Source organism: Heptranchias perlo, chromosome 8 (assembly GCF_035084215.1).
Source record: "Heptranchias perlo isolate sHepPer1 chromosome 8, sHepPer1.hap1, whole genome shotgun sequence".
Classification (NCBI taxonomy): domain Eukaryota; kingdom Metazoa; phylum Chordata; class Chondrichthyes; order Hexanchiformes; family Hexanchidae; genus Heptranchias; species Heptranchias perlo.
In genome coordinates this window covers 77,127,260-77,140,615 of record NC_090332.1, presented here as the reverse complement: position 1 = coordinate 77,140,615, position 13,356 = coordinate 77,127,260, and the positions used below count along the sequence as shown (strand labels likewise).

At 43.7% G+C, this 13,356-nt stretch overlaps 1 protein-coding gene across 1 annotated transcript in view; it reads right to left on the bottom strand.

Annotated features, from left to right (window-relative positions):
* Positions 1-13,356, bottom strand: part of dtd1 (D-aminoacyl-tRNA deacylase 1) — a 151,125-nt gene that overhangs the window by 120,262 nt on the left and 17,507 nt on the right. Inside the window, exon 4 of the mRNA XM_067988384.1 lies at positions 5,665-5,762. Coding sequence (XP_067844485.1) covers positions 5,665-5,762 — 98 coding nt within the window. The remainder of the gene's footprint in view (positions 1-5,664; positions 5,763-13,356) is intronic.

Here is a 13,356-nt window from a genome sequence, read left to right as displayed (position 1 = left end):
CATACCAGTGTATTGACACAAGGCAAATCAATGCATTAAACAAACACTGGCATGGTTTAAGCTTAAAAAATGGGGTTGGCATTTGTTATTTCTATTAGAATCTGTCTGCTGTTAACTGAAAAGTAAAGCGCAATTATATTTTAAAACTAAAATATTTGCAACGGTTTCAGTCTTTATCTAGAGAGCCAAATGGAGGTTAAAGAATGATTCACAGGTTCAGTATGTAGCCAAAGTGTCAAAACTTGAAGAGTTCTTCAGTCTGGTGCTTTGACCCATGTTCCTCATGCAAGGATGTGCCAGTCTGTATTGGCAATATGCCAGGAATGGGCACCAGACTTGAGAAAATGCAGTTCTAAAATCAGTGGATACATTAACAACTTTTCTATACAATGAATCTCAAGCATGTCGACTCCACAGTGCTTAACACTAAACAACTGCACGACTTATCACTAAGGAAGTGATGTAAAAATAGCTCTGTTATTCAATAGGTTTGACAGCTAGACTGGCTACATTATAAAGAGTAGAAACCCATGCAAAAGGGCAAGACAACAAAAAAAACGTTTTTAGCATTTTAATTATTCAAACTTTCAGAATTGTGTGAAATTCAAACTCAACTGTGTCTATTACTGTATCGTTACTTTAATGGCCGGTCAGATGAGGCTTTTATCAAACACGGTGTCAGAAAGCAGGCAAAGGCAGACCTTCAGTCCTCGCTGTTAAATTTTTTTTTAAATGTTTAAGAAACAAAGTGCTCTGACATACAAAATGTAGGTTTATCTGAAATCTTGCTGGAGCTCAGAGACCAGTGCGCTGGGCTGTTTCCTTTTACACCATGACATTTCAGAATGGCTCCAGTAGAAACCTCAGGAGTTGGGGGCTTCGATGCTTTAATGCTGCCCTCTAGTGAAATTTAATTGAAAAAACAGCAATGCAGATGCGTCCCTCAATTTACAATAGTCGTTAGAGCCAGTTAACCAGTTTAAGGCAGAATAAATCACGGTGATAGTGAGTAAGAAAGTTATAGGTTTGACTGCCCCACTCCATTGAGCTCCATTGTAGAGCAATGGGGAGTCCATGCATCTCCACAAAAGGAACAAGGCAAAATAAAAGCAAATGGTAAATCAACACATTTACTCTTGTGCACTTGCTAATCCCCAGTTCATTCAGGCCATTAGAGGCAGCCTCAAATCTTGTGCCTCCTCTCGGCCAGAGCTGGAGTTTTGCCCAGGGAGGTCAAAACAAGAGAAATTCACAAGGAGCCAGCACTCTCAAAAATAAACACACAAAGATAACAAAGTAGAGGTTTGCAAGCAATTTTTAAAATTTACAGCCATAGTTAGTTCCAAGTTGGTGCATTTTAGTAAAGGCTGCAATTGCAATTTGATTTGTATTGGGGATGCAGATTTAACACAGTCTGTGAGCAGTTCATTAGGTTTCAACTGAGTTCTGTTTGATGTATGAATGGTGACCTGGAGCTATAATCCAGGCTTGGTACTCACATCCACAGTGTCAGCTGTAGCCAGCGCTACATTTGAACTGTTCCCCGCAATAACTCTGCTCTGATACATTATATTCACGGTTTTTTTTTTGCAAGGAGGATCTGGAATTGAAGTTCTGATTCTGCAAGAGCAATTCACATTGCCCATATTGTCTGATGGGCACCAGGGCCCCGATATTACCAGGGAGGGGGGGGGTGTGACTGGGCGCGTGGGTAACCCGCCCAGTAAAATCGGTGGGTTCCCCACACGATCGCGGGTAAATTGAAGCCACTTACCTTGGCTTCCGGGTTTCCCGTTAGAAACCTGCGCAGCGGGCGGACTGCGCACCCGCATCACAGGCTGTCAGCTGGACGAGCTCTATTTAAAGGGGCAGTCCTCCAATGCTGCTCCTGCAGCAAACAGCCATAATTACAGCATGGAGCAGCCCAGGGGAAAGGCTGCTCCCAGGTTTAATGATGCCTCACTCCAGGTCTTACTGGATGGGGTGAGGAGGAGGAGGGAGATCTTCTACCCGGTGGATGGGAGGAAGTGGCCTGCCTCTGCCACCAAGAAGGCCTGGCTCGAGGTGGCAGAGGAGGTCAGCAGCAGCAGCAACATATCCTGCACCTGGATACAGTGCAGGAAGTGCTTCAATGACCTAACTGGGTCAGCCAAAGTGAGCACACTTACTCATTCTCCTACACTCCGTCTTCCACATCACCGCCCCCACCCCACAACTCCTTCTGCACTGCCAACACTACTCATTTACATCACTCCTCACACCCACTCAAACCTCATCCTCAACTTACCTGCACTTACTCACCTACCCAGTACTCATCCCACCACTACCACTCAACCCAATCCTCATATAATCTCAAGGCTCTGTCTCATACTCACCCTCTGATGCATCTCTTTCACAGTCACCCTCACCCAACCTGCCACTACCTCTGCTGCAGCCACAGGGGATGCATCACGTATGAGTAGTAGGAAGTGTAAGGCAAAGGTTTTGTGAGCACAAAGGGGATGCACAAGGGTGTTTGACGCTTTGTCATGTTTTTTATTTATATTTGATTTTTGTTCAACTCACATTAAATATTATATTGTCACCACTACTGCCACGTCTTGCCCATTCTTGACTGGCTTGTGCAATAAGTCCTTTTCATGAGGCTCTCCATGAACACCCATACTTGATGTCACCCATTGGGTCACCCCACAGTGGGTGTATGTGTAGTTGCACGACTATTTTGTGCAGGTGCCTGTGGCACAGCACTGTGTGTGGAGCTCCACGTGGCGGAGGTGGACGGCGTGTCTGGTGAGGCTGGTGATGTTGCTCGTCCTTGGATGAAGTGATGAATGCAGCCATGGCACCTCTATCCTGACGGTGTGAGTTTGAGGCGGTCCGTAAAGTAGATAAATGTGTTTGCACAGCAGAGTTTAGGGTATAAATTAATAACTTTGAGTGGAAGGACAAAGGTGTTTGCAGCCAAAACTTTGTCTGAAGTGACAAGAGTGCCCTGCTGCAATAAATGAGGTATTCCCCCCAACTGTCAAAAAATCCTTTGCCTCTCCCACTGGCTGCTGACTGAAACACGTCTGCTCCAACAGGGAGTGTTTCCCACAGCACGGGAAACACGTTGAGGATCCATGAAAATTGCACCCCTGCCAAAATCGCCACTCAATGAGGTCTGTCAAGTACCTCAACTAGGTAAGTAAATATTTAAATTGTCATCCCGCCGGCTTTAATTGCCGGTGGGAGCCCCACATGCGGGGGCTGCGCGCGCACCCGAACGCATCACTGGGGAACCCGAAAGTGGGCGGGTTGGAGCCGGGATTTTAGGAGACCCCCGCCCCGAACGCACCCGCTCGGCCGTCCGAAAATCGGCCCCCAGATATCAGGTCCAATCAGAACTCGAACACAGCATTAGAAAACAGGCAACGGCAGATTATGACCTTTAGTCCTTGCTGTTAAAAATTTTTAAATGTTTCTTTAAGAAACAAACAGTTCTGACGTACAAAATGTAGGTTTATCTGAAATCTTGCTGGAGCTCAGAGACCAGCGCGCTGGGCTATAGATGGTTCATTTGCTGTTCCCTTTTACACCACGACATTTTCGAATGGCTCCAGTCAAACCCTCAGGAGTCGGGGGCTTCGATGCTGTAATGCTGCCCCCTAGTGAAATTGAATTGAAAAAACAGCAATGCACACGCGTCCCTCAATTTACAATAGCAAACGAGGCTTTGCAATTTACAACATAAACGAGGCTTAAAAAGAGTTTTCCCAAATCAATTTGGTTTCGTTTGGGGGGAGGGAAGAGCAAAGTAAAAGTCTCAAATTCAGTAGATACAAAAAATAAGTGTGTTGCAGAAAATTGCTGTTGGCAAATCTATCAGAAAAAAACCGCAGCTCTTTCTTGTAGAAATTAAAAGTCAGCATTGTAAGGTGAAAACTACAGCTTGTGTTATTTCCTTGCCGTTGGGAAAAATCAAGCACAAGACATCTGCAAACAAGTTGCCTGGAGTTTCAGGAGTGCAAAGTGAAACCAGTGGGCATGCAGGGAAAGAGAATACTGAACAAGGTTTGAAATTAAAGGTTGGGGAAGGGGGGTGAGCTGAGAGCTAGTTGCATTACTTACCACAGCCTGGTTTTTGCGGTAAAACATTTAGTTCCATCTCAAAGTATTTACTCATGACTGTAATGTCACACTGTTACCAGTACCAACCAATACAACACAAATCCAACTCCCGTTGAGAGGTGGCGAGCCTATAAACTGCATTGGTGACAGTCCATTAAGGCTCCAATGCGAGTTGTCATAGAAAGTGGATTCATACCTGCATTCCCTCGCACCCACAGTTCCCTTCACTGCTGAGGTGCTGATCCCTGCCATGCTGGTGTTAGGAGGAGGGGGAGAGGAAGGCCGAGCTGAGCCAGGGGGACATCAGATGGTGAACCATCACTAGGCTTGTCTTGGCTTCTTGGCAACCCATTCAAGAGTGCACAGTTGGAAAGAGCAAACTGTCCCCTTAATTGCAGCCAGTACACAGTCCAAAGGAGACGTGAAAAGAGGAGGAAGGATAAGGTCCCTTCCCTCCCCTCCCCTCCAAAAACAAGAACAGCCAAGTCCTACTGAATGGAAGAAGCAAGAAAATTGTTTAACCCTCTGTGGGCTATAGTTGCACTCCTATAACATTCTTCCCTTTTTTGAGCTTCTTTCCCTTTACTTCAGAATACTAAGAGTTAAGAAGTAGTCATTTCTTCAAGACTATTCTATAGGTATCATTACTAACAAGCAGAGAATTAGCTTAATAGTGAGTAAAAATATAAAATCTGGAACTTGAAAAAGGGTATAATACACGTTTAGAGTCACAGTGGACATCAATAGATATTGTCCAATTAATGATTACATAGTAAGGTTTTCTCAGCAACAAAGAGGGTGTGTTTTATGGGGATTGGATGATGCAGTGGGTTAGAGACTGGCCTGAGACCTGGGCTCAAATTGAGCCCAGATAAGTCTCCTCTATCCACTGCCTGAAATGGTCCTACATGCAATGAGTTTAAACAGTCTCCATTCATACACCACAGTACAAAACTGCCCCGAATTGGGCACTAATTGACAATCTTGGGAGAGGTCACTGGATGGCTGGTAGGAGATTGGAAAACTGTCACACTGAAGCTGTGGGAGTTTTGGAACAGATGCAGATTGTTGAGCCTGAGAGCCGGGAGTTTCACTGTGCTATAGCTGACCTGGAATGCGGAATACTAACTGGGTGCTTGGATTAAAATTGTTCAACTCCACAACACTCTCTTCACTTACCTTAATGAACACAAAGTAATAAAGAAACAAGATACATTTTTTAAAAATCATACAGAATAACAACAGTAATCTTAAGCAGTCAAACAGAATTATAATCAGACAATTTTACACAGTTGAACATTTATATATTTATTTTCTTTTTTGGGGCAATGTCTTAAGAATATAAGTGTCTGAGTTGAGAACTACAAGAACTTCCTGAATATTGTGCAGTAATTTTTCCAAAGATGTCCGTGTACACTAAAGTACTGAGCAGCCAGTCTGCAATCATGGGCCTTTATTCTTCAGACCAAGATGACTTTCTCCATTCACACATTAATAAAGGTCTATAATCTATTAAACACTCAGCCACATGGAGAGACAGTCCATTTTCCTTACCTGCTTTGGGTCAGAGGGACCTGTAGGTGACTCTAATTCAATAGTGACAGGACCATCATTCTGTATATGTACTTGCATGTAGGCTCCAAACTTGCCATCTAAAATGAAACAGATCAATTTGAATTAAATTAATCATTTCACCACAGCTGTCTTCTTTCTTAGAATGTCATTTTCAATTTCAATATCTCAAGTGTTTCAGTTTCCAGTTACTTGTCATTTTTTTCACTTTTAAATTCTCCACTGCTCTCCTGGAGGCAGTAGTCTGTGCCCAGGAATCAGCAACCCTGCAGTATCGCATCCAAGTAACCAATCTTCATCTCTGATGCTAGACTGTATGTGCTGGATTTGACAGTAGAGAACATGACAGCCAATGTCCTCCTCCAAAGTCCACAAACGCACACTTTTCAGCAGGAATCACTGGATGGTAAGTGTGACTGGGAGTCCTGGGCGACTCCCCCTTCCTTCCTTCCTTGTCCAGGAACACTGAGGAAAACTGCAGGGTCCCGCGCTATCACTGCTCCATCGGAGGTCAGCTTGCTCAATATAGACAAAGGATCCAATCCAGCATCATTCCCAAGAGTATTTGGTGTATTCATCCACTATTTTTTTAACCTTACGGCAACATAGTTCATCGAGTTACATCGAAACTACAGCACAGAAACAGGCCATTCGGCCCAACTGGCCTATGCTGCCGTTTATACTCCCCACAAGCTTCCTCCCTCCCTACTTCATCTAACCCTATCAGTATAACCTTCTATTCCTTTCTCCCTCATGTGCTTCCCCTTAAATGCATCCATGGTATTTGCCTCAACTACCCCTAGTAGCGAGTTCCACATTCTTACCACTCTTTGGGGAAAGAAGTTTCTCCTGAATTCCCTATTGGATTTATTAGCGACTGTTTTATATTTATGACCACTAGTTTTGGACTCTCCCACAAGTGGAAACATTTTCTCTACATCTACCTATTAAACCCTTTCATTAAAGACCTCTATCAGGTCACCCCTCAGCCTTCTCTTTTCTAGAGTAGCAGCCCCGGCTTGTTCAGCCTCTCCTGATAAGTATATCCACTCAGTTCTGGTATCAAGTGAATCTTTTTTGGACCCTCTCCAATGCTTCTATATCGTTTCTATAATAAGGAGACCAGAACTGTGCACAGTACTCCAAGCGTGGTCTAACTAAGGTTCTATACAGGTTTAACATGTCTTCTCTGCTTTTCAATTTATTCCTCTTTAAATCTCCCTGCACCATACAGCGCCTTTCCCTGGCTGAGAGGACAGGAAGTTGCTTTCCTTGTGGGTCTCCGTCAGAATTGTGCGAATGTGGCCCAAAGTAACGATCCCTTGGATTTTTTTCCCTTTCCTTATGCGGCCCATGGTCGCTGCTCATCACTGCCTCACACTGACATGGTTGGGATCAGGAACTCCCCGTATGGAGAATCACAGATGGTAAGATGTACCCTACTATTCCATTGAGGTTCCAGAGCACGCCATTTTGCCACCCACTTCTCACTTCCAATATCATGTCCCTTAATTCTTGGGATCCTCCATTTTGTATCTGTTTAGTTTCATGTTGGTTATGTTTCTTCCCCTTTCTTCTCAAGTCTTGGCCTTGCTCTCCATTCCCCAAGGGGAGAGTTGACACTGATGTGGAATGTTTCAAGCTCAGAGCAGCACTACTTTTATTGCCAAGGGATTAGGATGAAAGGGAATTATTGAAGTGTATCTTCTATAATTCACCACTATTTCATTTATAACTCGCATACATCATACTTCCTTCTCCTTTTCTAAAACAGTTTTTATTTTCTCATTTTAAATTGGGGGAATTTGGGGGGGGGAAGTAAAAAGCCAGTAGAGAGATGGAGGGGTTGAAATTGGACCTCGTTGCACTTGTTTTACGTCGATAAACGGACCCAAGGGCCAATTTTGGGGACAAACATCTTGCGCTCGTCCGACCCGATATTGGTTGGGCCGTTTTTCAGGCATCCCTGGCGGCTGCCTGAAACGTATGTAAAGGAGGGGGCCTAACGCTTGCTTTAGGCCCCCTCTACCAAACTGGACCTCGCAGAGTGGAGCAAAATTGTGCCTGCTCTGCTCAGGATTCTTCAGTAAGCAGCAGCCACCAGCAAAAGGTTTGTTTTACAAAAAAAATAATGTTTTTTTAAAAAAATTCCTGTGGACCCAGGAAGAGCAGGAGTGCCCCCTCTCTCCACCCACTTTGCCTCTTTGCACCACCCCAAAAAGCTCTAAGGAGAGGAGAAGCAAGGCAAGGAGAGAACATGCTGGAGGATGGAAAAAAGGGTTATAAAACATCAGGGTAACAAGCCAAAATGAAAGGCATAATCAACAATAAGGAACAGTGACAGCTGACGTGAGGTTTGGGGGTGGGGAGAGAGAGAGAGAGAGAGAGAGAGAGAATATATAAGAGGCACGGGTGCAACCATTTGAAGTAGATCCAGCAATGGCATCTACTGCCCATAAACGACACCTTGCACCTCTGACTCAATGCCCAAAACTGAGCCTCAAGAGACAAATTCTTGGAAAGGTAAGTTTTTATATCCTCACCCAAAGGCTCTAAAACATAGCCTGGCCCAGGATCTAATCTCAGCCCATCAGTTCAGCCTGCCTCATTAGGCTTCAGGCCAAATCAGCACAATAATACACTTGCTGCATAACATGTGAAAGAGGGATTTGGAACCACTCAAGTCAAAAAGCCTTCTTATGGACATTACAGACTGCAGGTACTGCAAAAGCAAAGAGAATCACATAATCACATTGCTAATCCAGTCGGTTTGCTCATCTGACATGAACTTTGAAGATTCAAATATATTACTTGGGCTCATAAGCACCACTAATTCAAACTACAGCTGAAGGAATATTATCTCGGAGGAAAAAATCTTTTAGGAAGAGAGAGATTAAAAAGAAAACAAAGCCTTTTCACAACCATGAGCTCACAGAAGTGTTTCAGTTGCAAGTCTCAATGCGATTTGTACTATTTAGTCATGTACCAAAAAACAGAAGTAAAATACTGTGGATGCTGGAAATCTGAAATCTGAAATAAACACAGAAAATGCTGCAAACACTCAGCAGGTCAGGCAGCATCTGTGGAGAGAGAGACAGATAATGTTTCAGGTCGATGACTTTTCATCAGAATAAAAAAAAAGAGGTTTGCCAAACAGCTTTTGTATGAACACAGTGCCCCTTCATTTTTAAAAAAAATTAACTCAATCTTAAATCTCCAGAGGCCATTACTTTTGAGAAATCAAAAAAAAATTCAAAATTAAAATGGAATTTAAAAGTTGATTACAGGAACAGGCACTCAGTTAAGCCAGTCCCACACAGTCCATACTGTCTCTTTGTCAGGTACAGTGACAGGCTCCCCGTAACCCCTAATTCCCTTTACTTCTAGGAAACTGTCTATTGCTGTTTTAAATTTATTTAATGATGTAGCTTCCACAGCTTCCTGGGGCAGCAAATTCCACAGACCTACTACCCTCTGAGTAGAAGAGGAGGAGAAACATTTTGAAGCAGTGGAATGAGTACTTTCAGTCAGAAGATGTTTGACTGCAGTTCCCGACAATCTGTGTTCAAAAAAATGTTCACTTTCCCAAACAAAATTCAAGAGTCTCAGGACTTAGTCAGCTAATAAAGAAAACTCTGAATGGACTGTACTCATCACTAGAGATGGGTGAGATCCTAAATGAACATTTCGCATCGGTATTTACGGTTGAGAAAGGCATGGATGTTAGGGAACTTGGGGAAATAAATAGTGATGTCTTGAGGAGTGTACATATTACAGAGAGGGAGGTGCTGGAAGTCTTAACGCGCATCAAGATAGATAAATCTCCGGGACCTGATGAAATGTATCCCAGGACGTTATGGGAGGTTAGGGAGGAAATTGCGGGTCCCCTAGCAGAGATATTTGAATCATCCACCGCTACAGGTGAGGTGCCTGAAGATTGGAGGGTAGCAAATGCCTTTGTTTGAGATAGGCGGCAGGGAAAAGCCTGGGAACTACAGACCGGTGAGCCTGACATCTGTAGTGGGTAAGTTGTTAGAGGGTATTCTGAGAGACAGGATCTACGGGCATTTGGAGAGGCAGGGACTGATTAGGAACAGTCAGCATGGTTTTGTGAGAGGAAAATCATGTCTCACAAATTTGATTGAGTTTTTTGAAGGGGTAACCAAGAAGATAGATGAGGGCTGTGCAGTAGACGTGGTCTACATGGACTTCAGCAAAGCCTTTGACAAGGTACCGCATGGTAGGTTGTTACATAAGGTTAGATCTCACGGGATCCAAGGTGAGGTAGCCAATTGGATACAAAATTGGATTGACGGCAGAAGACAGAGGGTGGTTATAGAGGGTTGCTTTTCAAATTGGAGGCCTGTGACCAGCGGTGTGCCTCAGGGATCGGTGCTGGGTCCGCTGTTATTTGTTATTTATATTAATGATTTGGATGAGAATTTAGGAGGCATGGTTAGTAAGTTTGCAGATGACACCAAGATTGGTGGCATTGTGGACAGTGAAGAAGGTTATCTAGAATTGCAACGGGATCTTGATAAATTGGGCCAGTGGGCCGATGAATGGCAGACGGAGTTTAATTTAGATAAATGTGAGGTGATGCATTTTGGTAGATCGAATCGGGCCAGGACCTACTCCGTTAATGGTAGGGCGTTGGGGAGAGTTATAGAACAAAGAGATCTAGGAGTACAGGTTCATAGCTCCTTGAAAGTGGACTCACAGGTGGATAGGGTGGTGAAGGCGGCATTCGGCATGCTTGGTTTCATTGGTCAGAACATTGAATACAGGAGTTGGGATGTCTTGTTGAAGTTGTACAAGACATTAGTTAGGCCACACTTGGAATACTGTGTACAGTTCTGGTCACCCTATTATAGAAAGGATATTATTAAACTAGAAAGAGTGCAGAAAAGATTTACTAGGATGCTACCGGGACTTGATGGTTTGACTTATAGGGAGAGGTTGGATAGACTGAGACTTTTTTCCCTGGAGAGTAGGAGGTTTAGGGGTGATCTTATAGAAGTCTATAAAATAATGAGGGGCATAGATAAGGCAGATAGTCAAAATCTTTTCCCAAAGGTAGGGGAGTCTATAACGAGGGGGCATAGATTTAAGGTGAGAGGGGAGAGATACAAAAGGGTCCAGAGGGGCAATTTTTTCACTCAAAGGGTGGTGAGTGTCTGGAACGAGCTGCCAGAGGCAGTAGTAGAGGTGGGTACAATTTTGTCTTTTAAAAAGCATTTGGACAGTTACATGGGTAAGATGGGTATAGGCCAAGTGCAGGCAACTGGGACTAGCTTAGTGGTATAAACTGGGCGACATGGACATGTTGGGCCGAAGGGCCTGTTTCCATGTTGTAAACTTCTATGATTCTATGATTCATTTCAAAATACCCTGCACCTACATTACATCTTGAGAGTTGAGTATTCTGCAGGTTATAATGAGATATGGGCCGGCAGTGAATCTCTCAGTGTAAAATGTAACACTGCAGCCAAGATCCAAAAGCCATATACGGTGATCACATTGTAATGAAGAACCTAAAATAAAGGAGAGAGTTTAAATTTGATGTGTTTAAAAAAAAACCTTTAATTTGACTACATCGCAGTTTTCTATATTCAGTTCGATAAATTTACAAGGAATATTTTTTCACAACTGGCAAAATGCAGTCTGTGTATCTCTTAATAGAAACAGAAACAGGGCAAACTGAGAAATGTAGTATTGCAAAGATTTGTAATAAATTTCCTTCCGTGGTGCAGACTTGTGGGAATATGATACAGACCTGTTAAATTTGTTATTCATGAAAGCAGCTTCAAGAGAGCATTCCCCAGTGATGAAATCTGTTTTACATATTGCCCATTTGAAAAAGCAAATCCCGAGAGCACATCCTTCCTCATTACAGATTAAGATTCGGACCACAGTGGGGGAAAAAAAAGTTATACAAAAAACAAAGGCTGCACAGGAACGATGAAGCAGTAATTGCCAAGAGGTTCAAATAACATCACAAAATGTCAGCACAAAGCTCAAGTTGTGCATCTGAAACCAGAGATGAGGCTACAATTTTGAAATTGTTCCAAAGGAGACTTTCTCTTTTAGGTATATGAGATGTGTTGAAGCTCGAACTGCTTGTGGAATGATATCTGCTCCTTTTCTCGTTTGATTTCAACCTCATGTGGATCCCCAATAACAGCAGCAGTAGTGTTTGGAGCTGAAACAAGGCAAGACTCCCTCCCTTGGAAATATGAGACATACCATCAGTTTGGTCTCTTCACTCCCCAATTACAGAGAGATATTTTCGCATCAAGGTGACATAAAAACTAAGGTTTGTCACAAAAGCTGCAGTATGACTGGGCTATGTCACAACAATAACAACTTGCATTTATGTAGCGCCTCTAACATAGTAGTACATCCCAAGGCACTTCACAGGAGCGATTATCAGACAAAATCTGACATCAAGTCACATAAGGAGACAGGTGACCAAAAGCTTAGTCAAAGAGGTAGGTTTCAAGGAGCAACTTAAAGGAGGAGAGAGAGATGGAGGGGTTTAGGGAGGGAATTCCAGAGCTTAGGGCCTAGGCAGCTGAAGGCACGGCCACCAATGGTGGAAAGATTAAAATCGAGGATGCGCAAGAGGCCAGAATTGGAGGAGCGCAGAGATCGCGGAGGGTTGTAGGGCTGGAGGAGGTTACAGAGATAGGGAGGGGCGAGGCCACGGATGGATTTGAAAACAAGGATGAGAATTTTAATATCGAGGCATTGCCAGACCGGGAGCCAATGTAGGTCAGCGAGCAAAGGGGTGGTGGGTGAACAGGACTTGTTGAGAGTTAGGATACGGGCAGCAGAGGTTTGGATCAGCTCAAGTTTATGGAGGGTGGAAGATGGGAGGCCGGCCAGAAGAGCATTGAAATAGTCGAGTCTCGAGGTAACAAAGTCATAGATGAGGGTATCTTCAAGGTTCAAAACAAGGCCACCAAGGAGTTCCAAGACTGAATTAGTCAGGAAGAAACCTGTCCTAATATCTCCTTATGTGGTTTTGTGTCAAATGTTGTTTGATAACGCTCTTGTGAAGCGCCTTGGGACATTTTACTGCGTTAAAGGAGCTATATAAATGCAAGTTGTTGTTGTTGTTGTTGGCCGCCTGCCCTTGGCCAAACCAGAATTTGAGAAATACTGCGTAACCTGTAAATTACGGACACCGGCTGTTTTTTTTTTGCAGGTGTCCTGATTTTCAAAATGGTCATTGTGTGTACTGTTAAAAAAAAATTATTAGAATGGGGAGTTCTTTACCCAGCACCCATAGCGGCAGAGAAACCGCTCTATCACTGCGAGAGAGCCGTGCAAGCATTCAATCCCAGAGATAGAGCGGTTTCTCTGCCGCTATGGGTGCTGGGTAAAGAACTCCCCATTCCACAAATCCCGCTGCCGCCTCTTGCTGACCAGCATACACTGACCTCACGAGAATTTGAGGCCAGAAAGGAAGCAAGCTGCAAAGAGAAGCACTAGTTATCCTGACTCAATGAAAGTTCCAGATACAGCAGTTTTGCAACAGGCTGCGTCCCGTGTTTTAAGTTGTAAAAGGGCTTGCTGCATTGACGGCTGTCCGTAGTTTGTAATTTGCGAATGTCAATGGTTTCAGAGCGCCTGTTGTATATTTTACCATGCAAGTTATTTGGGTCTCTC